Source organism: Epinephelus fuscoguttatus, linkage group LG12 (assembly GCF_011397635.1).
Source record: "Epinephelus fuscoguttatus linkage group LG12, E.fuscoguttatus.final_Chr_v1".
Classification (NCBI taxonomy): domain Eukaryota; kingdom Metazoa; phylum Chordata; class Actinopteri; order Perciformes; family Serranidae; genus Epinephelus; species Epinephelus fuscoguttatus.
Genome location: NC_064763.1, coordinates 33,886,185 through 33,912,718, shown reverse-complemented (window position 1 = coordinate 33,912,718; position 26,534 = coordinate 33,886,185). Strand labels below are relative to the sequence as shown.

Below are 26,534 nucleotides of genomic sequence, written 5' to 3'. Positions count from 1 at the left end.
AATATTTATAATAATCAATGAAAGGTTTAGTCTAAAAATTGTCAGAAGGTAGTGAGAAGCAATTTCCTAGAGCCAAAAATGATGTCAGAGGGAAATCCCCAGTCTAATAACACTGTCCTGTAAAGTTCACAGGCTTCAAATCATTCAAATCTCTGCTGCCCGGATCATCACCCGCACCGAATCATCCGACCAGATTGATTCCAAAAACCTTCTGCTCACCTTCGAAGCCCTCCTCAACCTAGCCCCGACCTCCCTCTCTGATCTCCTCCAGGAGTACACCCCCCTCCTGCTCCCTGCTCCCTGGGCTCTTCCTCTGCTGGTCTCCTGACCATCCCCACCTCACGCCTCAGCACCATGGACACCAGGGCTTTCAGCTACTCTGCCCCCAGGCTCTGGATCTCCCTACCTCCACACATTCGACAGTCCGGTTTCACAATATGTGTTTGGGTGTTTTGAAAGGCGCCTTTTCAAATAAAATGTATTACTATTATTATCATAATGAAGTTTTGGAACAGTACAACATGCGAGTGCCAGTTGCAACACATCTCAAGAACAACGGCGAAAGAAAATCTCCAAGCTACTAAAAGCAAAAGGTGCTATAGACCATTTCACTGGAATTGCATTGCTAGGCTTGAGTCCATGTTTACTTCCTGTCAGCTGATGTCATTCACATACACAAAACATTCCCACAAGAAATACAAAGGGACCCATTTAGAAACTTTATGTTCTCAAGTTTGAAGCGGTCTATAATATTACAGCTTGTTGAATGAGACCCCGGGGGTGTAACACTGGTAAGTATACCCCATCTGATACGACAATCTGTTGCCAGTCTTATAATGACGAATTGATTTGTCCAAAAATATGGTCTATTTTAACAAAGGCTTAAAAACAAAGGTTGGAGGGACTGCCTAATAATCCGAGTAACACTAATAAAATAAAATTAAGTCAGTTTACCTTTCTGCTCCTTGGATAGCTGCTCCGCCTGGTCCCAGACCTCTGTGGCGTACAGGAAGTTGGAGGTGACCTGAACGTAGCTGGCAGCCATCTGGTGGATACGCTGAGGTATGGTCACAGACGAGCTGGCGCTGCTGCTGCTGCTGACTGTCGAGTAGCCGCCGGCCGTGCCTGGTGACAGTTTGGGAGACACCGGAGAGGGCATGCCTGCTGCCTTGCTGCGTTGGGAAACAGAAACGAGCAGTTGTGGTTATGAGAGTGATGGTGCTGGGTTAGACAAGGCTTGGTACGAGGAAAGTTATTTTTAGTGCCCGCGTGACAGTTAAATATACTGAGTGCTAACTGAAAATCACAACTGATTGCAGTATTTATATATAATTGCTGCCCAGTGTGACTCAAAAGCTTCAAAATGTTCTTCACAACAAGATGTTAAAACCAGATCAAGCATATTTATAGGTGATGATATTTAAAAAATAGCTTTTCCAGGTTTACTTTCTGTGAAATTCTTTTAACCATTGTAAAAATGTCAACCTAATTTCACATTCAACACTTGTGCAGGAGACACAGATGTCTCCCTAACAGTAAACCAAACAGTAAAGGAGGACGTGACTTACTTTCCCATTCCAGGAGAGGGAGCCTGGGTGTTACTCAGAGAATTCTGTCAAACAAAATGAGGGAAGGACATTATGTACACATTATGTTACACATTCACAGAAAAAAAACACTTACATGGGATTTATATTTGCCAAGCAAACTTTATCTCAGCTTCTAGGAAACAAAAAGTACCTTTAAGTGTTCAGTGAGTGTTTTGGAGTATTTGAGTGCGCTGTCCTTCCTCAACTTGAATAACCTCAGGTAGAGGAGGGACTGGCATCGTAAGCTGGAAAAACAAATAAGTTAATATTGATTTAAAGCTTGCACAGAAGAGTACAATGACCAGAGACGAGTCGGGTGGTCTGCCTCTGAGTTGAAGGCTGAGGACAGGAGGACACATCTTGAGCATGATCACCAGATGTCAGTCAGCGAACTCACCAAAGCACAGCTAGCCTCTTGTCTGCTGACGTAGCATCTGGGGCCAGGTAGCTTTTTAACTTCATAGTGTATCTGAGCGAACAGACAGAGCAAATGTTTAGTTTATAGGAGAGCTAAATGCCGAAGACATTATAGACGTTTTCAAATTAATATTTTACTAAATGTTTGTCTTTCTCTTTCATTGACTTAGCGGTGCACTTCCAGAGCTCTACGCTAACAGGTGCCAAGTTGTTATCAGTGGCCACCACTTTGTAACATATAGAAAATGGACAGCAAACAAAACGTGCTCCCAAAAAAAATTAATTAACTCAAAATGTTGTTACAGTCAGAACCAGATAGAGCTGCTCGTGACAACATAGCATGTCCCAAGATTCCACGAGCACTGGTGCGTTTACTCGCATGCACACAGGCAACTATTTTAGAGACAATGCCAAAGTACATAAATTTGTTTGACTATGGGGGTGAAAACTTCGTCAAACCTGTTTACATCCCAAATGAACGCACAAACTGATTCAACTGACAAAGAACCTGATGAACCTGAACTAACAGATAATATCAGATAAATATAATCAGATAAAACAAACTGCAAAGAATTTGTTTGGTTACTATAATAAGGCTTTTAAATAATATTTTATGTCACATTTTAATTATGAAGCTGACGTACAACTGCAGTCTTTCACTTTAAACTGTGACAACGATAAACACACATTTGTCCTTACTTGATAAGCTCCACCGTTTCCGCGTACATAGGGAAGGGAGACTTTGCCTCCTGGGCGCTCTTCTCCAGAGCATTACCACATTCAATGAACGACACCACAGCGTCCAGGTAGTAGACTGCCTTCTCAAAACGGTCCAACTGTAGAAGAGGAAAACAGGAACACACACACATACTGAATTACTATGTTAAACTGTCACAGCAGTGCAGGACTACATGCTTTTCACATGACTTCTAATTCAACATGGTTTTGGCGCGGCCACTTTATATAACTGACATGGTTTGTACATGAGGCAGTGTGGACTATATAGACTCTCTCTTCACTGAGTAACAGCAGCAACAACTCAGTTGTGTATGTGTTTGGCCTTTAAAATGAATGTGTACCAGAACACGTGGACTAATTAGCTCTAGTGCGGGTTAATAAATGGTAAAAAAGAAATAATAAAGAAGAAATGTTAAGAAATGTAAGAAAAGAAATGTTAAAAGTACAAAAAACTGCAGCAACTAAATCATTTTTCAAGGATTTTGTTCGGAAATAACATGCAGTAAATCAGGTATCTTGTATTCCTGAAGAAAGTAACTGATACCAGACCTTCAGTTATAGCCGCATCTTGCATTCACCTGCTAACAATAGCATTTATGTTTTAGTTGTTCAGGCCATTACACTCAAAAACTGTGATATCACAGAAGAAAGGGCTTTGGAAACTTTGTGCCAGGGATAAGCTTCCCAGTCGATACAATAACCACTATACAATTACATAAATGTCAGCAATGAAAGAAGATATGATAAAACTGAAACTGTGTTCCTACATCTCACATCAATCTTTATGCAAAACCTCAGCAGGATGTTGTTATATATTACAGATCTCTAGACCTTGTCAAACATCCCTCCGCTCGCACTGCTTTGCATGCAGCAACTGACATCATAGCATCTCAATTACATATGTAAATAGTCAGTGGGCTCTGACTCTTACCAGTGCGTCGGCATTGTGTTTAAGCTTCTTGGCCTCTTGTAAGTAGTGATCTGCTGAGTGGACCCTGAAACAAAATAATTAACAGGTCAAACATGTTTCATTACTTCTGTGAGCCATATGAAAACCACAGTGCTGTGTAATGGCTCAGTTTCTACACACATTTCCTCTTAGCACAGAGCCTGGAAACTAAACATAAACACACTGTCTAAGATTCTCATTATGTCATTAAATAAAAACCCAGAAACAACACAAAAACTAAGAGGCAAGACTATGCTGTTTCTTTACCTCCGCATGAAAAGGGCACACATTCCCGACAGAGAGCCTTTTAAAATGGAAATTTACGTCATCTCTCCACATCTATTCATGACCTCCCCAACCTCCTACAGCTTTATGCATCAAAGGCAACCCTAGATCCCCACAGCAGTTCTTTCTGCATACCCTGCTGAGGGGTTATCCACAGTGGAAAGAGCTCCTCTTACCTGTCCTCAAACACAAGCTTGGATCTCTGAGACTTGGAGCCGTCCGTGGAGAGCGGAGGCACAGCCAGCTGGTTATCGCAGCCCTTTGAGGATTTCTCCTGCAGAGACAGCAAGCGAGAGGGAATAAAGTTTCAGGAAAAAGGGGCTTGGTGTTTGAAGTGGAGGATAAAATGGAGGAAAGGGGGAGATCGAGGGTGTGTGGTGGTGGAAATGTTTTGTGCTCTGTGGATATGAGACACATCCAGTATATAAACCTATATTCATATGTCGACGCTATGTTCTCGACCACTCCCTTTCTTCCCACAGCAACAACTTCTTTTTTTCACGTTTGCTTCGTTATTTACGTTCCCTGCGGAGACACTGCACGGTTGGCAAACATGATGAAACATTGCACTTGCACTGCCTAGTACCCACTACCCTTGCCAGGTATTCACGCCGACAGCAAATGCCACGCGATAAGGTTACTCACACTCACCTTCCCATCGCGTGTGCTGCGCCCCTTGTCCTCTCCTTTTCGGTGTTTGGAGGTGGAGCTGCCCTTGGTGCTGTGGCTTCCCTCCTTCCCACTTCCTGTCCCGCTGGACAAAGAGGTGGAGGACTGGCTGACCGTCCTCTTTCGACTCGGATGCTCTGCCTTGGGCGTCCGCTGGAGACCTGACATGGAAGGAGAGGGGACTGGCTCCTCTTTCTTCTCCAAAGACCTCTTAGACCTGCAGAGATATGATTATAATATGTCATTGTAACATCTCGTTAATTGTAACAACATAGAAAAAGAAATATCTGATGTGCAGACGGTTTTACTGTGAATGATATCAGGTGAAGAAGGAAAGAATACCCACTCTTTACTGCTGTTTTTATGATGAGACAGGGACTTCTCCTCTAGCTTGCATCGCTTATTCTCTGGCTTGGTGCCTTCCTCATCGTTCTAAAAAGACACAAAGATTGCAGAAAATTACACGTCACATTAAAGGATTTATTGATGTGTGTGTGCCTCTGTAGTAAGTGATTTAAAGACAAAGAAATTTGCAACCTAGCACTTCATTTCTTAAAAAGATACAGTGCAACTTTCTGCCAGTGCTTAGTGGTTTCCCATCTTGCTGTTACACTCCAGCACATCACTGAGATTGTAAAGTCTCTTTCTCTGGTAGTTCCACAGCTATGATTAGAAATAAAAAACACAATCATGTACTGGCAGGAATTACAGATCTGGATCTCCACCAAAATTTGAATCAATTGTTCCTTGGCTGAAAGGCATTTTCTTGCTTTAATGGGAATCCGTTCGGAGGTTATTTTAAGAGATTCGGTATCCTCTTGGAAGTAAACTAGAATGAAACGATCATAACTTCCCTGATGAAGAAAAAAAAGACCCAAATAAATAGTCATTTAGTGTTAATGATCATACTGACAACATGATCCCTATGAAAATAACAGTTTTGGTTAATCTTAATCTACATCTTGAAGAGAAAGAAACACTCAGTGAGGAGTAACAGACTAATTTGCCCTATCAAGTCTCGTACCTTGTGTTTCCTCTTGGCCTTACTAGAGCTCTTCTCAGTGCTCTGTTTGCTGAAGTCTTTGCTGTCCCTGTCTAGAGAGTCGTCCCTCTCCACTTTTATCTCTGCGGGCTCCTTGTAGGGCCGCCCCGGGATCCTCGACAGCAAGCTGAGATCTATAGGAAGTGGGAAGGAAAGGGAAGGGTAGGGTACGGTTTAATTTGGTCCAAAGAAAAGAAAAACTTCAGGAGTGTGTACTCCAGCTTGACAAGTGTAAAAAAGTGCACAGAACACAAAGAGAATTTGTAATATATTGTTATAAGAGTAGCTTCGACTAACCTATTTTCACTAGTAAAACCTGCTGCTGAGGTTGCCTCGCAGGGTAACGCTCCTCAGGGTCACTGAGCGGAGACAACAGCTCTTTCTCTTCCATCGGAGAAAACACACACACAGGGGTCCTGATACTCTCTGTGTACTTGGGTGTCTGCGACGAGGACGGGATGCTGTCATTCCCCTCAGAGTCTGATGACGAAGAGTCTGTGTCGACAAACTCCCGAGACTTCTGAGAAGTCTTGGTGGGCGCCTTAGCCTTGCGTTTATCTGCAGTGGTGGTGACGGCAGGTGCAGTCGGCCGCGGAGAGGATTTAGGTTCTTTTTTGATGCTTGGTTTGCGGGAACCTTTAGTAGCAGCTTTGGGTCGATGAGGAGGTATCTCCGGAGCCGGCTCACTCTCCACTCTCAGACCTCCTTTTGGTTCCTCCACCACTGGGGGCTTCTCAGACTTTTTAGGCTGTTTTTTACCCACGCTCCTTCGTGGATTTGTGCCACCCTCGCTCTGGGCGGGGGATTTTTGCCGGCCACGGCCACCCTCTGCACCCTTTTGTGCCGCCCGTAGGTCTCTACTTGGGGTGGGTGCTGTTGAGTCTTTAGAACCCCCGCCCTGGCTACTATAGCCGCGTCCTGAGCTGTTATCTCTGCCCTCTTTCTTGCACTTGGTTGGAACATTATTGTCCACCGGAGAGGCTGGGGAGAACTGCTTGGCCTTCTTGAACCAGTTGTCCAACTGCCACTTGTTGGCCATGGGTTGTTCAGGCTAAAGAGACACACAGACACAAGAAATTGTGTTAGGGAGCAAAAATTATTATGTTTGAAACCTTGTCAAACAAAGATGGTATTTTGGCCAGAAGCAAGAGCAATGTCTTACAACTTTCCAACAGCAGCTGATGAAGTACTGAACTATCACGACGTAGCACTAATGCTTTGAATAAAGTTGCTGTTACCTCAGGAGAGGCGGGCCGCGGGTGCTCATTGGCTTCGCTGTCTGTCGTGCTGCTTTCGCTCTCACTGTCGGAGCCCGAGCTGCTCTCTGAGCCGCTGTGGCTGCTTGAGTCATCCCTTGATTGCTCCGCTCCTTCACTGTTATTGCTGTGGGTTACAGAAGAGAGTCAAATACCATTATAATGTGTGCAGAGGGTGTACAGTCATGCTTCAGGATTACTCTTAACCACTAAACATAGCTGATATTTCCCAAGTGGTTCCGTGCTTTTTGTAATTTGCACCTAACTTACGCACTCTCTCTTTCACGATGAGGAACATAACACAACAAACACCTGGAAATATAATGTGAGCTGATACAAAACCAACATGACATCTCCTTGACACGTGAACATTTCTCAAAGGTAAATGTACTCTGCTTTGTGCTTTACCTTGCTGATGTATTCCTTGAGGTGTTCTTGGCGGGCTCCTGTTCTCCATCACTGTCCTCACTGCTGCTGAGCTTCAGATCATCTTCCAGCATCCTGAGATACAAAGATTTTAATTTTGTTTGTTCCTGTATTTCATTTTTTGAGATTGCTGGCTATGTCTACATAACCTCCTGAGGCCAACTATGCATATCTGGTTACTTATCATAACTATTTGTTTTAGTGTCTTACTCTGTGTGTGAATCAATAGCCGGAAAACTAAAAACACCATCTTGCAAGGGATGAAGCACTTACGTGGGCTGGTCATCACAAGCTTTAGATTGATGGCTGCTGGAGCTCTTGGAAGAACTGCCTCGCTCTGAAAACACAAACAAGATTCATGAGGTTCAGTCTATATAAACATACACCTTAATTATATACATACATACATATATACACACATTATTGAATAGGTAACGTGTGTGATACTCACTGTGGCCACTTGGAAAAGGGTGAGAGTCCTGAGGTTAAAAAAAAGAAACATCCTGAATTACTTCATTATTTTCATTGTGTTATCGGCCTTTATAAATTTGTCTTTTGAATCTGATAATCAATTAAAAGGGAATAAATCAATTAAAAGGATTTTTCTCTCCTTGGGTTTGCGGCTGTTTATATTTACACGCAAGCACTTAGTGACATAAACACCTCAACTGACTGAAAAGTACTTTAACCTTCTACTGGATTAAATATGAATCAATAGTAAGACCCGCCAGTTTATAGATCTAATTAAACAGCCACTCCGGATTAGCTGTCTTACATAAGGTCCGTTTGCACTATACACAAGTAATAAACAAATAATTAAGTTTTATTGATTTATTATGACACATAATCACTTGAATCAAAGTACAGGGACAAACACGGGGACTGATGCAATCCTGACCTTGGTGGGGAATGGAAACTTGGAGGGCTCTGTTTTGCAGGGGGTGTGGATGGCTGTCAGTGGAGGGGGCCACGACTGAGTCATTTCCTGAAAGGAAGAAAAAAAAAAAACACACAGGGAAAAAAAATGTGAAAATGAGTTGTGAGGTGTGAGTAATGTGAAATGCTCTTTCATTGACTCGGGCAGAAAGCTGTTCTTAGAATACTCAACACCATTATATACGTACCTTCAGAATCTCATCGACACAGTTGGCGTCACCCGATCCCTGAAAGACAGAATCATCACGTTTAACACGTGCTCATAAACAACATGATGTCGGTGCAGCAGGTGAGAAGCGGCTTCCATTCTGAGTGGCATGAGTCAGTCTATAGGCATTTTATGAGACCTACGAGCTCACTAGGACCCAGTGTAACATGCTGCGAGGTAATCTATTCCAGTTATTACATCATTATGAATATATGCTCCAAACATAAACACGACTCTGCCATGCTACGATAGATTACAGAACATAAACACAACATACAGCCCCTGTAGACAGGACTTACCTCTACAGGCTGTGAGGGGATCTTGAGTTTGGAAAGTGAGGCCTTGCTGTTGGACTTCATCTCACCCATGGTGCTGCTGTGCGACTGGCCACTGTAGCTTTCTGCTTGTGAGCTCTTGGGTTCTGCCGTTTCCTGGCCGTCCATAGGCCGCACATACGCTGTGGGCTTCTGCAGCATGGAGCCAGGCTTGGACATTAGAGACGGGGGAAAGGCCTGACTTGAGTGCTGTCCAGTGGGGAAGGATGTGTGAACCCGTGAGGGAGAGTCCCAGTTGGCCTCTCTGTCTCGTGGGGACTTGGAGCGGTAGCGCTCCTTGCTGTGATGCTGCTCAGCAGACAAGGAGCTCCGCAAGTGGCTGTTGCTGCCAGAGGAACTCAGAGAGCCCTTGGCCGGACTCGACGTGTGCGACTTTGAGTGCTCCGACCCTCCGCTGTGTTTACTCGACTTCTTTTCCCGCACCTCCCCTCCGTGTCTTTGGCTACTGCTGCTGCTGCCGCTACTGCCGCTACCCCTCTGACTGCCGTGCCCACCCTGGAGTCCTGAGCGTTTCTGGGACTGGGATGAGGATCCGCCCGCAGCGGGGCCAACAGGAGTCCACTTGCTGCTCTGGCTGCTGCCACCGCTACCGACGCCGCGTTGTTCCCCGCCAAACAACGGTGGGCCCGATTTCTCCTCGGAGGAAGACGAGCTGTTTGAAGGTTTACCGCCAAGCTTGGGAAGTGTGTCACCAATCGGCTCTTTCATCTCGTCGTAATTGCCCAGCATGCTCTGAATACGGCTTGACAGTTTATCTTCCTTGCTGGACTGAAGACAGAAGTGAAGAGAGGGGGAGGGAGAGGTCAAAGAGAGGACAGTGTGATGATGAAGAATTAAAAAAAAAGACAGCCATGGAGAAAGAGGAGACAGGAAAATGATTGTTAAGAATATAAGTGGATGAAACGAACAGAGAGAAAGAAGAGAGGAGAGAAGAGGGGCAGAGAAAACAGTCGTTATAGGAACAGGTTCAACACTTGGGTTAATTGCTTTCCATCAAATACACTGAAAATGGAGAGAAAATGTATCACTCCAACAGAGAAGAAACTTAAAATCACTAAAATGTGCATAATTGAAATGCAGATTCACATCTCACAAAGAAAAGAAACAAACCATATCCTAATCCCATGTGTCACCAACATTGAGAAAATAATCGATTCAACATAGAGCTCCGCCAGAGTCAGCTTGTTCAAATTGAGCCCTGATCAGTCCACACCCAACTGTGTACACAGATAAGAGTCTACCCATAGCTCCAACACAGAGGTTAATCAATCACTTTGAGGCCACAGGTTTTAGCCGACCTGCTCGCAATCAGCCCGTGACAGTCTGCGCAGAATATCCAGTTTCACACGAGGCCTCAGACCTCTGTTTTGTTTGACAGATTCACACAGAGGGTGAGGAAACACAAGCCGTTATCTGTAGCGGGAAATGTAACTAGCTTGGTCATAACATGCACACTACTACCTCCTGCTAGCACGGCCTGGCTCACACGTGTGTGGCTGGTGAAATGAAGCATCACTTAAGTTTTCTTGTGGGGGGTTTGTTTCGCTTTGTAGTACGAGCATAAATGACGTGTTTTATTGTGATCGTATTAAACCTCAAGTGGAGCAGACACGTCCTCTGCTTTTTGTGAATACCACTGCTTAATACAAGTACTTCAAAAAGGCTGATATTATATGGTTTATCACACATACTGGCACATATGTTGCTGGTGGATAAAAGTAAAAACCATGAAGTAAAAAAAGAAAGTGCTTGAGGTAAATTAGAAACAGCTGAATCATTACACAGTTTGTTCAACAACCTCATTGTTTACAGACAAATTGATTGCAACACTGCAGTGTGCTGGCAGAGGAAGATGTCTGCAAAAACAAAAATGGTTTATTGTACTGTGAGTATTGTATTAACATAACACATAGATTTCTTATTGCGCAGCCCTTTTTGTCTGCAAACACTCTCTCAGGAACAAGTTTAAGAACTCAGGAACCAGAGAAACCCTGTTCAAGTTTTGGTTCCTGTCCAACAAAAAGTCCTGGTCCTGAGGTGGGACTTCCCTGCCTGCCAGAATCTATACTTGTAATCCAACATCATATTCCCACAGCAGTAAATTACAAAAGAACAAAACACTGATTGCCAACACTTCCATCTTTCCTCTGGTGTCTCTCTGCTTGCACAAACGACAAACTACGGCATCAGTTTTTAATCTGTTACCCGCCTCGTTTGCCAAATCTTGCAGACATGAATGTGCTAAATGGAGTTTCTGGGGCTAGTTAGATCTTGGCACAATCAAAAGGCCTGCCTAATTATCAAATTCAATAATCACAAAATGCATTTTTTATATACTGTATCATAAATATACCAAAATCACAGTTTAATTGTCAATGGATAATTTTGTGCCCCTTATTCTGTGCAGCTGAGTGCATGAACTCAGCACCATAAAAATGTTACTGCCTTGCTGGTCTACAGCTGGGAGGCCACAGCTGCAGCTGCGTGCACACATGGCCTTTAATGCAGAACACAGTAAACTTCCACTTAGTGGAGCATGACAGAGGGGGGGAAAAAAGCCAAACTGAAGCTTACATAAGGCTCAGACAAGCTGGAGACAAGAGATACACGGTGTGCAAAAGCCAGTGACTTAAACAGTTGGCCTTTTCTTCACATTTTTTGTATTACGGATTCTTAGGGGAAAAAAACATTCACAATAAAATTATTTGCTGCCTTTTTTCGCGTGCAAAGGTCAAGGACTTCTACCTCTTCAAAGACAGCTTTGTACCTTTCACTTTGTAGTGGTCCAAAACACACGGGCCAGCACTCATCGCTCACCTCTGGTCCCCTTTCTATTCCCAACCTGTCAGGACACATTCCTCTCTGCCTCTTTGATGACTAACTCTAGCTAAGGAGAGGAGCCACTTACCTCTGCTCAAATCTGGTTAGTGGCAAAGATTAGACCAGTTCAGAGAACTCAAATCCTCTTTACAATTATACTGGCCAGGCGGGAGCTGGGAGCTGGCTGGCCTACATCTGTGTGTGTGTGTGTGTGTGTGTGTGTGTGTGTGTGTGTGAGAGAGTACGGGAGGAAGACATGACGGGAGGAAGGGGGAGGAGGCTGGCGTGATCTTGTGTTTACCCTCTTCAGCTGCACTACAAAACAGCTAACCAAAGACAGGTGCTGTCAATTCAACAGACTCTTTTGTATCGTGTGCAGAGTTAGGGCCTTTGCACACCTTGTCTGTAGCTTTTGTGTGAGTTACATGTTTTATTGCTCTATACTTTGAGGAAATCCGAGGCAAATGTGACACTACATTTCATTTAAACTGCACTTATGTTATGAGCATCGTCACTGCTGTTGTGCATTTCTGGATAGGCTAATGTAACCTCCTCTTAGTTGTGGAAAATTTTAGGAAAAGCCTAAAGGCTGTTGTGAAACTGCGCCTACTTAGGGCAACAAAAAAAGTTTATCTTGGGTGCGTCGGTACAATGGACAACCAAGAAAGGACGACAGAGAAGATACCTGCACACCAATGCACCTGTGCTGGACAGCCACAAAAAGGTTTCACAAGCTGAGATCAATTTATCTAGGGACACCCGTGCACAAAAAGAAAGGCACTCAAAGTGCAAAAAATAATTTAAAAATTGAATTAAAACAGTGGCAAACCTAGAGCAGAGTTCAAGAAAGTAACATTAATTGCTTCTACTTTCTCTTTCTTGCTGGCCCCCTGTGCAGTTCTGCCCTGTTGCTCTCTCTTGTTATGGATGTTTGTGTCCCTCAAGTTAAACCATATTTTCCAAAAAGCTTCTAGGTCAAACAACTCTTTTGATGGCTGCTAAAAAACGCAGTAAACCTGTAACGACAACTTAAATGATGAACTTCAGTTCTGCAGCCAGTCTGAAAATGGGATCGACACAACGTGAGGTCATTTATTTTTTTAACGTGCAATAATTTCGGACAAAAAACACAGACTAGGTGTGCAAAAGCCTTCAGCCAGTTGTTAATTGTCTGACAGGTAACCTTCACTTAGTTCATGCCACAAAAAAACATATTGTTTTTAATACCTATAAATAACATGACAACATACTATGCTGCAGACAGATGAGCTGATCAAATCATGAAACATGTCCAAGATCATCTTGATTAAAAAGGTATGTCAATGTCAGTAGAGCTAGTTCAGATAAGTACTGCATGAGTTTGCCCTGTTTAGCTTTCATGACACAAACTGTAAACAAAAACAAGACTACAGGATCCTGAAGGTCATTGAGAAAAAGAAACACACTTCTTTTTTTGATAAGGTAGCAACAAAACACTATATTCTCAAGCCTAAAACAAATCCTTTTTAGACTGAAGAAATGTTGAAATGAAGTCAAACAAATGTTATATAAAGTGTGCACACACATGTGCAGAAAGACAGCAAAAGAAGGAAGGTTTACACCGTTGCTACAGAAGCCTGAAGCTAAACACTCCTCTTAGCAGCTTTGCAAAGCAGGTAAAATAACCCTCAAAGGTATAGGTGTGATGTTGCAAAAAAGTGTGTGTTGACAAAACTGTCATTAACACGAATGCTCCTGGTAGTATGTGCAGCTCTCACCTCTTGTCACTGTGACAAATTCCTCCAAACTGACTAATCAATTACTTGACTACACTGCATGAGAGATAAACAAACTTACCACTTTGTAGGGTTCAGGAAAGAGAGGTGAATTAGCTGGAAAGGCCTCTCCTCCTCCCTGCTGGATTTCTTGATTTCTCCTTTCTCTTTCTTTCATTCGGAGCACATTCCGGTCCTCACGGTTCATGTTGCTAATAAAGCAAACACAACAACAAGAACGAGTCAACATTAAAACACGCCCAGAGGAGACAACAAACAGACGTCTTATCTTGTAGCTTTGCAAAGATGGTTACAAAAAGACGCAGTATCATGAAAGTAACACGTTCATGAAAGTAACGCCTGACGAGCCTGGAAGAATTTCCCTAAAACATACTCTTTCTTGGTTTAGAAAAGAACGCCAACCAGTATCCAACTACTCAACACAGATCATACAGACAGGCTGCCATCATCTACTCTCTACTTAAGGTCAGTTTTTATGGTAAACCACAACTACTGAAACCCCACACATCACGATCAGAGGGGAGCACAGAGATGACCTGCGGAGAAAGTAGTCTCTAATAGGCTTAGACTAGTCTAGACAATGCACAGTAGCCTACTTGTACTGCAAATAATCTGCTTGTACAGAGGGTCAATGTAAATGTGTACCCCAACTGAAACCACTAATGGACTTTTTCAGTGTTGACATGCATTTAGAAGTCCGTCAGCTACAATTTGTGTGGTTGTTACCTCACCAAATATATCATTTAAACAGAAATGTTTGGGTTTCTTTTAAGTAGACTGTAAAAGCATCACTAACACCACATGAAAACAACATGAAAGTCTTCCCAGGAACAGCATAAAGGTAAATCAGGCTGTAATTAGGATTAAATAATAACCCACTACAATTTAACTGCAGCTCAAAGCCACCGGCTCCATAACTGTTAACTAAACACATATCTGCCCTGACTGTCCTGAGCATAATGTGTGTACTGCAAACATAAAAGCAGAGCTATTCAGGGACAGAAAGACCTTATAACTGTACGTATGGATTCACATCGGAGAATTTAACAACACCAAATGTGTACACTGTGTAATGTGTTTCACAAACAGTAAAACTTTCACATAAATTTTCTGCTGGATGCCACTTAGAGTATTAAAACATGGGCATTTGGACCAAACAACTGTGTGTCTCTTTTGAAGGAGCAACCAGCCTGAAAAAGAGCACTGAGTCATTTAACTGAAAGCAACTATGGAGCTTTTAAAACTTGAAACAAGCAAATTATCACTCAGGCGTGTCGCCTCCCGGTTTAAGTCAGCAGCTTCAGGCTCTTCCAATGACAACAATGATTTTAAGACTGTTGACAGAGTGTGATTACACACCAACCACCCGGCCTCCTCCTAGATTATAAACACGGCACACAGAGGCGTTTTCAATCTTTCCTAAGTATGAATGAAAAGATGAAAGGAAGCAGATTGGAAATGGATTTCAGAAAGAAGTAGATAGAAAATAAAAGTACACACAGGGGAGTTGAACGAGACGTGAAATGTAGACTTCATGTTTGAGACTTTGAGAGTTTCCTGGAGGAATTCCCACTGCTCTTACATGAAAACTGATAAGGACTATCAATCACAAAGTAATTTTTGAAGACTTAATCTCGCCAGCACTTGAGCAAAATTTTCTTTTAAAAAACCTCTGACTGGTTACATCTAAGCTTATCGGTGAGACTAAACAGTAATTTCCCAACCAACATCTTTACAAAGCCTCTGCCTGTTTTACATCATCAACACCCAGCTATGAGTCATTCCTCATAACAGGCTACGTGATTTACACACTATAGCTAGGCTTCATTAAACCAAAGCTCAGGAGGCAACCTAGGCCTCTGTAAACTGTTTGAGACACACCATTAACACCAGTTACATAAGCAGAGGTTGAAAGAAGAAAACATTGTTTGGGGTATCCATCACCAGCCCACTGTTATCATCTCTGGACTTTATTTGACTTACAGCACAGCAAATACCCAAGTTTAGACTACACATTGTCTAAAACCACACAGCAGACACTGTCGCAGTAAAAATGAATGATAACAAACTCGCTACAAGTGAACGGGCCGCTGATCTCCTTGAACAGACAACAAGTGTCTACCACACACAGCTAACGGAGCGGAAGATTTACTCCAGCCACATCCTAGTAAATTCTGCTTGATGTTTGTTATTTTGCCTGCTCTGACACCCAGCTGATGAGTATCATTTGAAGGTCTTTCATGCTATAAATGTTGTCTTTGGTTTGAGAAAAACACGGTTTCATGCCCTGGAAATGTCTGACTTGCTCTGCTGGTAAGACAATTCAACAAAATGATTATGTACTAAGGGTGCTTTTAGTATGCTGGCACTTTGTGTATGTAAATGAGCCTGTCGATGTCAGTTTTGGAGACGGGCTGAATGTGTGAATGGCCCACTGTTAGCACTGTGCTAAATGGTCAAACGCCCCAGGCACAGAATCCTTTGTAAACACTGCTCATGCCCATTCTGCCCAAACTAATTGACCCAATCTGTTGGTTTTTATTTGCAGAACAGGGGGTTACACCCTGTCATATTGTAGCACAGCACTTAAGGAAAACAGGACAGGATTCTTAAGTGTCTGTTATTGGTTTAAACAATACTGATGCATAAATGCTCGCATTTAAGCTCCTACCAGCCGGCAGTCTGTTTTGCTTTTGTGCCTTTGCAAATGCAGAATACCATTAAGTATTTTAAAAGAATCTGTCTTGGTTCTGTCTCCCATGTTGCTTTTCAAAGATCACTCTGGCCCCCTTTATAGAGAGAAAACAGCCACAGTGTGCTTTTGTTTTTGAATAAATAAATAACTACACCAGGTAACGAAACGGAAGAAAGAATATGGACAAACTTGGCGACACAATGTGACCGTGTGAATTTGGATTAAGCCTCTGAGCACAACCTGTTTTTAAGTTGGCCTTAGACCAGCTTCAAAACTCAAACTAGGTTATATGGGGAAGCCAACTAAAACCAGTTCAGCAATGCCTTACTGTAAGTATTGCAAAAATGCTTTAAGAAAAGTTTTCCTATTAATTAGATGTAAAACCAAAACTTAAAGAGGCCCTTGTTTGGAGGAAATCACATGACTTTGAGGACAAGTAAACATGAATAGTCCTATAGAGAGCAAACTTCTCTGAATTATCAAATGTGTGGATGAGCTGAATCACAAACTCTCAAAGAAACTTTTCATTTTAACTTATTAAATATTGCAAACTTTGCACCAACTTCACAGGCTTCCCACATGTTGCCTCACTAATGCAGTGTTTACAATATGGTGGACGGAAGCTACTATTTGCTAAGCATGGCTTAAAATCACAATAGACAGCATGGACCCATAAAAAAAAAAAAACACCCCTTTGCAAAAATAACCATATGCAACAGAGATAGTGTCAAACATGACAGGGCAACCACTGCAGCATGGTGACGAGGATATCCTTAATCATACGCCTCATTCCATTTACTCGGAAGTTGGATGTCGGAGCTGGGAATGATGTTACATGCGAGTTGATCGCATTCCAGTAACACAAGCCAGAAAACCAAAATGATGTGTGCAATACAAGTTCAAGCCAGGTTAGCTATAGTTAGCAAACCAGTTGATATAAATGCATTAGGCTGTATTTTGCATGTTCAAAACACAGTAGCAACACATCCACAGATTGACTGACTGTTTCAGTTAGACAAAAACAAGACTTATAAGTACTTATAAACAGTATATTATTACAGCTTTCAATACCGTTGATGCACAGAGCAGTCTTTTTTTGATTTCAGGGTTGGGGTTCGTGAGGTTCTTCCGACTTTCGGAGTTGAAATCCAACTTCCGCTGGCGTTTCACTTAAAAATTGCAACTGGAAACTCAGAAATTCAGACTTCCCAGTACAAATTGAATGCACCTGTGGCCGTAATGCTCCAGAATTAGTTACTGCCAGAAAAACACGACATTTTTATATCAGTTTCATATCAAATATCTTCTTTTTTTAAGCCATGTATTGGGGGGATTTCCGTCCCTGGTAAAGGGAGCACGACTGAGCATATTTCTTGTGTATTTCCTGGGCATTAACAAAGATTGAAGGCTGTATAAATAAAACATGATGCAATACCCACAAAATCAGCTGCCATTTAACCTGTGGCCTTCTGGGAAACCACATACTTTTGCCTTATCCTTGCATCAGCCCATTTTGGGAAACACCCAAAACAAGCAATGTAATTTATTTTATACTTGTTTCAAGAGCAAATGATTGGAGCCGCAGATCATAAACGAGCCTTGTTTTAAAGTTTTGGTCGAGTCTGCACTCAAGGCCCAAGCCTTATGTAGCTGGTCAGTTGCCAATATAGCAAGGTAGGCAATGAAGATTGTTTCAAAACAAGAAAACGTTTTCCAGAGCAAATCACTTGTTACAGAACATTTTTAAATGACATTAATTATCAGAGAGTGGTAGCCAGCCATGTCTATTGTAATCATTCAACAGTGTGCCAGACTGAAAAGGTCAAAGTCTGCAGAGTTGAAAAGGCAGTTCACTCTGTACCTAAATTAATCAGCTCATCTGTCTCTTTCTAATTCACAACATAACAGCCAGGCCACGTCTTTAACACGATCCTCAAAAAAAGGGAAGAACTGATGGTCATCTGAGCACCATGAACACACGACTGGGCTTCAGTGAGACAGCCAATATGGAAAGACCATCCAGAAACATTTTAGCAGGACTTGTACAACATAGTGAAAATGAGGTAAAGTGCTTTAGTCTTTACAGACACCAAGAGAAATGAGTAAAGCAGCCAACTAGCCATGCATTTCTTACCCTGACTGAGAGGCCATGGCCCCAACCACTGAAACATTGGAAGGAGGAGGGAGGAGGATTCAAAGGATCTCCCAGGGATTCAGAAGTATTCTCGTTATGGCTTGTCAGCCTGAATTTCTACGCCAACCTCCTCCAGCGAAGACACCCTGGCCCTTTTTTCCCTCTAAATGTTATCTGTGGGCGTCCAGCTGGGAGAGTGTAACTACAGTTTCTTTACTCGACTCGAAAGGTACAGTGTATTTCCTTGGAGTGGTGACAAATCTGACTTAGGGAGGGGAGGTGACTGCTCGTTCTTGGCGTATACCACGTCGGCAAGCAGCGGGGGGAAGTCACATGGTAGGTGAAGTCTGAGGGAAGCTGCAGCTTTTGTTTCTGTTTGTGTGGTGTTTAGAGGTTAAAGCACGAGTGGGGAACAAGAGAGGTGAACAGAGGCTGGGGGTGGGTGAGTGTGTAAATGTTAAGAGCGAGTGTGAGAGAGAAAAATGGGATGAATAAAAAGAGTGATTTGGCAGGTCTGCTGTCCACAAGAGTGTGGACAGTCCTGGTGGTGCCTCTTGTTTTAAATGCAAACAGCGCTGTGTGGGCCAATTTTAATCTTCAGCTATGAGGAAAAACTGCCCAGCAAGGGGTAGAGTGATCTTTTAATCGCAGTAAATTAAGCATATGAGCTATCTAAGGGAGGCACTTAAACAGGCACAATGCTCAAAGCAACATCAAAGCATAGTGATGAGGCACCATTTGTAAAGACTGCCAAAACACTTAAATACATCTCAGCATCTCTAACAATTAATCAGACTAATTACACCTTGAAGTATTAGGCTGAATCAAAGAAGAGAGATGAGCAAAGAGGTAGAAAAGTTTATTATTACAGCTTAAAACTCAAAATTGAAGGTAGAAAAACAGAAGTTGATAAAACAATAGGTTGTTTAGAAGAGAGGATGAATACGAAAGAAATAAATTAGCCTTATTAATTTACAAAACACAGGCCCATTAGGGAGGACATCTACAGGGAGGAGGACAGCACTAAGGGAGCAGCGAGAGGGGCCCATAATCTCCCCTCTCTGCCTGAATGGAACGGTCCACCTCGTCCCATAAAAGGAGATGTTATTTTACACCACAGGGCCTCTCCTCCATGTGATGTCACTGCCCTCAGCAAGGCACAGCCAATCGGGAGCCATCTTTCCGTCAACAACCTCCCTCCCTCCCTCCCCCACTATGCCCGAGCACAGGGCAGAGCACCCGAGCGGCCCGTTAAAGAGACAGTGCAGTTTCCGGCACATGAGAGTTGTAATTAATGCGAGGTGTTTTCATCAGCGATAGAAAATGATGACACATGCTGACAAATGTGTTGTCATGACATGTCACAAGGGTTTCTATTTTTTTTTTTTTTTAAATTTAAATGTAGAAGAAAAAACTGACAGCATCATGCCATTTCACTTCTGGTATTTCTCTGCCAGCTTCCTGTTAATGTTTAGGGTTGATTTAAAGATTTGATTACTTCTGAAGAACACTTGGATCTGGCTCCCTGATATATTACAGATAACTAGTACACAGATCCTTTGGCAGGGGCCCCTGTAAAAGATGTTTATAGCTAATCATCTTTTATACTGCACCTGAAACTCTTAAAAAGATTGTTCCAATATTTATTTAGCACAGTTTAAAGCAGTCACTGTTTTTCCATAGTGTTTAGTTCGGCTACTTCTTATGTAATATATATAATATCTATTGCATGTCTCTCAGTCTGCTGCTCATCCTGAGATTTCCACATTTTCCTTTTTCACTTATTTTTTCAGCACTTCTGCTTTATTTGACAAAAACAGATAGAGAGGGGATGACATGCAGCATTCAAACCCTGGCTGCTGCCATAAAGACTCAGCTTTAAGCCTTGTCCACCAAGCAGTGCAGTTCAGACCAGTTTGGTACACATAAGGTTATTTTTTCATTTCCGTTCTGTCACAATCGTCCTCATTTTTTTTTTCTGCCAGCCCTCTGTTGAGGTACTTAGCACACTAAACCAGTACTAAAAGGTGGATCTAGAAACACTGCAGTCTGTTAACTGGTCAGCAGAGAACCATCACTCTTGCTCAGAGCTGAGATGTAACTGGTTTTCAAAGTTGTGTAACCACTGTTCATACCCTGGCCATTTTTTCATACATTTAGTAAACTATAACTGTACAATAAACGGATATTTTGGCACCACTAGCAGCAGCTATAGACTAAGGAAAAATAATTTAATTTACTATGGCGACTGCCAGCAGCTACTGCCGACTTATAAGTTGGAACGTTTACTTGTAATGTTACTCAATGCATGAATAAATAGCATGAATTAATCAATATACCCTAAATATCAATATGACACATTTGACTGTCTTTCTTGAATGACACACGCTTCAATGATGACTGGATCTTTAAGAGTTTAGAAAATGTATATGGATTTCAACCAGCAAATTCTAATCCTCACATGGAGAAAAAAACATGGTGTTGTGCAGTTCTGGTGCTCCAGCAACACTAAACCCCTGCTCTTGCTCGACAAGGACTCAATGCACAAACCCGCTATTTTTAAATATCCCATCAAGAGGGACTGTCACTCCAGCCTGTTCTTTCTTGTTCTAAAAATGTTGGCGTGTATCAAGGACATTCCTCTGTGTCACCAGTAATGAGGAAATACAGTGAAAGCTGGACGGAGCAGTGACAACAACCCTGCCTTCATGTAGGAGTTCTGTTTGTGGTGGAAACACTTAACAGATTTAGACTAGGGTCTGGGTACATCCTTTAAATGGTATATGTGAGCTATCAGGATGCCCCCCTTTTCACATTAAAAGTTTCTCCTTGTTCAAATCAAAGCTCGAAGGATGGGGCTTGTTGTACATTTTATGTCGCATGTGCATACAAAATACTTGCCTATGCCCCCTTCACCTTTAAACCTCTTTTTTAGATGTTACTTTAAAGTCTCTGATAACATCACATGTTCTCATGTACTTCTCACCTTAATATCTTCTGTCTCTCTTACATTTGCAGTAAATTATGAATGTTGTATTTTATTTGATCATTAAGGATTTTTGTTGCAATAACTTACTCAATAAAGTCAATCATAAAGCATATTACAGTTTCCCAAAGCATCTGTTCCACTTTGGGGAACACGCATAATGATTCTGTCAGAACATTTTGTTATCTTTATGATGTGCTGTTTAATTTGGTGTCACTGACGGGATAATGCAAGTGAGTATGAGAAAAACAATCCTGAAGACTCAGTCCTGAAATAAATGGTGAAATCCAGACGTGGGAAACTCCCTTTGACTCAGTTTACAATCACTTTATTGTGACATTTTGAAATGCGCTGCGTGTCTGTAGACATGCTGTCTAAGGAAACTTTGCTGGTGCACAGAACTAAGAAGGGCTGCGTGTCTTTATGATCTCATGTTTTTGGATTTACTATACTTTTTGAATAATATCAAGTTAATACTGAATCTAAAACCACCTTTTCATAATCTCTATCTCTCTCTTTAAATTCATTGTTGTGTGGAGTAGTCAGTTTTTTTAAGCACATCAATTAAATATGCCATTTATTTTTATAAATAGAAGCAGGCTACTACCCTTGGTCGATTCAATCAATAAGAAATCACATTATGTAGAAACTGCAACTCAGCACCTACAGAACAATGTCATACCACCAAACTAGTGTAGAGTGTAGAATACCATGATAATCAAATAAAGGCCAGATTTTAAGTTAAAAAAGTGAAGGCAACAACACAAAGTTGTTCACATGTGAATCTTGGGTGTTAAAAATAAATACAGCATTATGTTTAGCCACTGTTTTCATACAACACCCCTTCAAAACTGCTACAGATCATTTCCTTCATCATCCATCCACAAGCTGTTTACAAAGGGATTTTCGAAATGCATCTGAACAACAAGTTCTCAGTAATGGGTACAGATGGGCGGTCAGTGCCACCTCCCCTGGTGCTTTTGAAGCAAACCTGCTGACAGCAGGCATTCCAGAGGGAGTGTCCATTCAAATGCTGCAAACCTGCCTCATATAAGCAGCTGTTTGGGGGCGAGTGCTGTCAAGACCCCATGCTGCTACGATGTGGTCTCTATCAGAAATAGCCAGAAAGATTAAAAATAAAGATTTCTGACAATGCAGAGACTATAAATATAGAATAAATAGAAAGGACATCATACTGTTTGCTGTCGTCATTTGACGAGAATAAAAGAAAATGGTGATATGTTAGCTGTTTTGATGTCACATTCACTAGTTTGAGATCTCTGTTTAGGCCTATTCTTACACCTATTTTCCTTAGTAAACATAAAAGTACAACAGTACACCAATCCAAGTGTCTCTCTTTCACACTTAAGCTTAATTGCCTTGTTAACTCATTGTAAAACTGCTTTATTCAAACTCAACAGAAACAACAAGGAAAAAGTCACAGAAACCGTCTTAGTCTTGCACATCCTCTATTTAGTCAGCCCACTGTTCCAACAATCACCAGCTCTGGTTTGGTTGAAATAAATCCTTAATTCACCAAGTAAAATATGCTGTGATACAGTCATCCATGTGGCCTCTGTCTGCCTCTCGGCTGTCCACTGAGCGGTGGCACTAAGGCCCCGTTTAGAAGACAACGATTTCAACTGAAAACGGTAAACTTTAGTTGCGTTTTGGGTGCCTGAAAACGCAACGATTTGAAAACGGGTTCCAGAGTGCAACGTTTTGGAAACGGCAGCGTCTCCGTTGTCATGTAAACTTGCAATATGCAGTTCCTCTGAAAACGGAGACTTTTCGCACATGCTCATTACGGTTCCAGTCACTAGGCATGCTGACCATCACAACAACAATGCTGAGCTCTGTTTGCGCTGCTCACCCTGTTGATTTGAAGTGAAGTGTAGATCTGTTACTGTAACAACTCCAGCTCGTCGTCCATCCAGAAAAAGTTATCTGCGCATGCTTTCGCCAGTGTGTCTTCTTTGTTTTGGTTTGTAATCACGGCGTTGGAGAGGAGGCGCTTCAGCGCAGGCGAATGGCGTCATGCCGTGGTGTTGCTTTGCAAATTTACACTGCCACCCATTGGCCTGGCGTGCATACTACAGCGTTTCCAGTAGATTTTGCGGCTCCGTGTGAATAGGGATCGTTTCAATAACGTCGTCATATAAACGCAAAAGTTTTTTAAAACGCAAAGGACAGACTTTTCTGTTTTTACTGAAATTGTTGTCGTATAAACGGCCCCTAAGTCTTTCTTTGGCTACCAATGGCAAGAAAAGAAACAGCGAAATAACAGTTTCTATATTTTAAAAGTAACTGACTGCTGATTTTAAAACGTATTACTACAGTGCTAGTTTGGTCGTTCCTACAAAGCATCCCCTCAGTGAGTTCGGGACTTGCTGGAAGTCGGTTCCTTTATATGGAAGTAAGCCCACTACAATCATAGACTGTTCAAAAAGATGGACGACACATCTCTCAACTCACTCCCACTGAACAAAAATGAAGCTAAAACATCCTGGAGTCTGTGCAGTAGCTATTTCCGAGTTCCTGCCCATAGACCTATCCAACCAATCGCAACCAGCGCCACTGATAGGGAGCATATCGACTGGCACACACAGCTGTCAATCGTGACTTCAGTCTGCCTCTTTTTCATAAAATTACTTGCTATAATCAAACTTATCAGAAAAACGATCGCTTTTAACATATATTGGCTGATAAGGACTACCTTAAATGACACAAACCATCTTTGAAAAAAATATCTTTGAGGTATACTTTGAGTTTTTAGCTTGGCTCATGTCCCATCCACTAACATGAAGGAGCTAGCTGGGGTTTATGCCATACTGCAGCCAGTCAGCAGGGGGCCATCAAGATGTTTTGGCTTCACTTTTGGGGAGCTGTCATGTCGTCAATCTTTTTAGTTTATGGCTACAACTGCTGCTACATTGACTTGAATAGGAATGTCCATTCTACTCTCATTCTATCTCAACAGCAGTAACTTTAAATCAACACTTTAACAATCAAATAACTTTCCTCACGAAAAACACAAATGGTAGTATACAGTAGATTTTGTTCAAGTGCAAAGACATATTCCTGTATCAGTATGGCACACACTCTCATTGTCACAACAGGGGTAAATAATGAATGAGTCTAATTTTCTGTGTGCCTTTTATGTCAAAGTATTTAGCTGATGATGTTTGAGGAAGAAGATGTCAAAATTAGGATTAAGCATTCAGAGTTCTTTAGTTCGTGCTTCAGTAAAAACCCTTCAGTATTTCTATTTGGCTTGCATTTCAGCTTTAATTACCATATCAAAACAAGTCTCTGAGACTTGATTGGCATGTTCTCTAAACAACTGCTTATATCCTTTCATTCAGGCAGGTTTGAAGCATTTGAACTGACTCACTGCCTGGAATGCCTCCACTCAGCAGGCGTACATTATCTGAATCAGAGGGAGCTGGTAGCATTTACCAATAAGAGCCAAGTGCTGTGACTGTTTTGCATTTGAGAACTAATTAATAATACATTAATTTAGGAGCGCTTTTAGATTTCACATCCAGTTGACCTGTTTACTGAGAAGCAAAGTATTATTTACCATGAGCACAACACACTCTGAAGCTCAATGTGCATTTTGAAAATGGCCCAAATGCCTCTAGGACAGTGACGTCTTCATGCCAATATCATAAAATCAAACTGAAAAGGAAAAAAAAAAACCCAGAAACATACTTTCAACAGCAACTTTCCCAAAGCTTTCAGGCTGACATTGACGTATTAACTAGATAAGGCACAACAGGATAATAATCTGTGGTAAATTAGCCTCAACAGCACACAGAGCTAAACTGTGACCACTTGGAAAGTTCATGTGGATTATGAATTGAAAAATAAAGTCAGACGAGCTCAGTAAGAAAAGACACTCGCTCACACCTTTGACACAAAGACCACAATGTTCAGGGTACTTTTCGGCCACACTGTTAATGGAACATGACACACAACCTTTATTATCTTGGCAGCGCTTTTAAAGAGCCTGCGTCATTCGAGCTCGTCAGTGTCCATACCAAGCCTGTCGAGGGGCATTTACTTATTTTTGCATGACCCTCATCACCTGTATCTGAATTACTGTAAGACTTAACAATTTACAATCACTCTCCTGGCTTTGAGCCAATATTGATTTAGCATACCATAGTGTATGAAGCAACTACAGTTCAAACTCAGCATGTTTCAGTATGTACAGTACACTGAGATTAAGTGTGCTTTTACAATCTTGGGCAGCTCCCTCCTGAAACTGAAAATGTTTGCCTGTTAGATCCTTACAGTGAAGAATGAAATCATCCAGATTTGAGTAAAAAAAAGTCTTACGAGCACATGTAAGGCACAAAAGATAATGAATTCTTAGTACAAAAGTGATTATGAGAATATACTGATATGTCACACAATTGTAACTAAAGCTTTTTAATACAAAATCATTATAGTTTGTTTGGCTATTTGTTTAAATAATAACAGTAGGAAGCACTTTTGTGAATGTGTGAAAGAAATCTCATTAACTTCGATTATATTGCAAAGATGGGCCACGTCAACTGTTTACATAAAAGCTTTTGTGCGAACATGCTTTTAATAATTCACTGATTATTGCTCACTAATGTAATGTAATGCAAAGACAAACACCACTTGGTATATGACACCCATCTTGGCTTGGTCGTGCAGATTAACCCTCAACTTTGTGGCATCTTTTAGCTTGAAGCCATTAATGCACACATCCATGAAATGCTCCACTTAACAGGAGCTGTGTGTAGGATTTAGTGGCATCTAGTGATGAGGACTGCAGATTGCGACCAGATGAAACTTCTCATGTGTGGTAGGATTCCCTAAATGTGCATTATTCGGGAGGTTTTTACCAGGAGCTGAATTATCCACAGAGTTCTCTTGCTCTCCAAAACAAATGGACCCGGTGATTTAAACCAGTAAAAATACAGAATACAGTAGTTTCACTTTAAAAATCTGTGTTTTTCCAACATTGTTTGGCTCATGATGGAGGGGTTGCTACCTACAGTGGCTGAGCGAAAACATGAAAAAGCCCTGTCTAGAGCCAGTGTTGAGTTTGTTCTTCCTGGGCTACTGTAGAAACATGGTGGTGCAACGTGGTCGACTACGTAGACGAGGATCCGCTCCCTATGTGTATATATAAATGCCACATTCTAAGGTCACAAAAACACAATGATTCTTATTTACAGGTGATTACACACTAAAGAAAACATACTTTATTTTATTATATTCCATTTCTGTCAATAT

General features: G+C 41.8%; 1 protein-coding gene across 4 annotated transcripts in view; it reads right to left on the bottom strand.

Annotated features, from left to right (window-relative positions):
- The window catches only part of aff4 (AF4/FMR2 family, member 4), a 34,607-nt gene that overhangs the window by 4,080 nt on the left and 3,993 nt on the right, over window positions 1-26,534 (bottom strand). The window contains exons 1-20 of one of the 4 annotated variants that reach the window (XM_049591702.1): window positions 18,275-18,523; window positions 13,507-13,636; window positions 8,815-9,618; window positions 8,496-8,534; window positions 8,270-8,356; window positions 7,823-7,850; window positions 7,645-7,708; window positions 7,354-7,446; window positions 6,928-7,072; window positions 5,987-6,740; window positions 5,672-5,823; window positions 4,994-5,079; window positions 4,630-4,864; window positions 4,155-4,252; window positions 3,676-3,739; window positions 2,706-2,842; window positions 1,987-2,058; window positions 1,741-1,834; window positions 1,569-1,612; window positions 955-1,172 (exon numbers count right to left, since the gene is read on the bottom strand). In XM_049591702.1, coding sequence (XP_049447659.1) covers window positions 955-1,172; window positions 1,569-1,612; window positions 1,741-1,834; window positions 1,987-2,058; window positions 2,706-2,842; window positions 3,676-3,739; window positions 4,155-4,252; window positions 4,630-4,864; window positions 4,994-5,079; window positions 5,672-5,823; window positions 5,987-6,740; window positions 6,928-7,072; window positions 7,354-7,446; window positions 7,645-7,708; window positions 7,823-7,850; window positions 8,270-8,356; window positions 8,496-8,534; window positions 8,815-9,618; window positions 13,507-13,636; window positions 18,275-18,291 — 3,361 coding nt within the window. In that variant the 5' untranslated portion in view covers window positions 18,292-18,523. Of the gene's footprint in view, window positions 1-954; window positions 1,173-1,568; window positions 1,613-1,740; window positions 1,835-1,986; window positions 2,059-2,705; window positions 2,843-3,675; window positions 3,740-4,154; window positions 4,253-4,629; window positions 4,865-4,993; window positions 5,080-5,671; window positions 5,824-5,986; window positions 6,741-6,927; window positions 7,073-7,353; window positions 7,447-7,644; window positions 7,709-7,822; window positions 7,851-8,269; window positions 8,357-8,495; window positions 8,535-8,814; window positions 9,619-13,506; window positions 13,637-18,274; window positions 18,524-26,534 lie in introns of those variants that run through there. The other 3 variants (XM_049591703.1, XM_049591706.1, XM_049591705.1) reach the window with 3 other exon arrangements.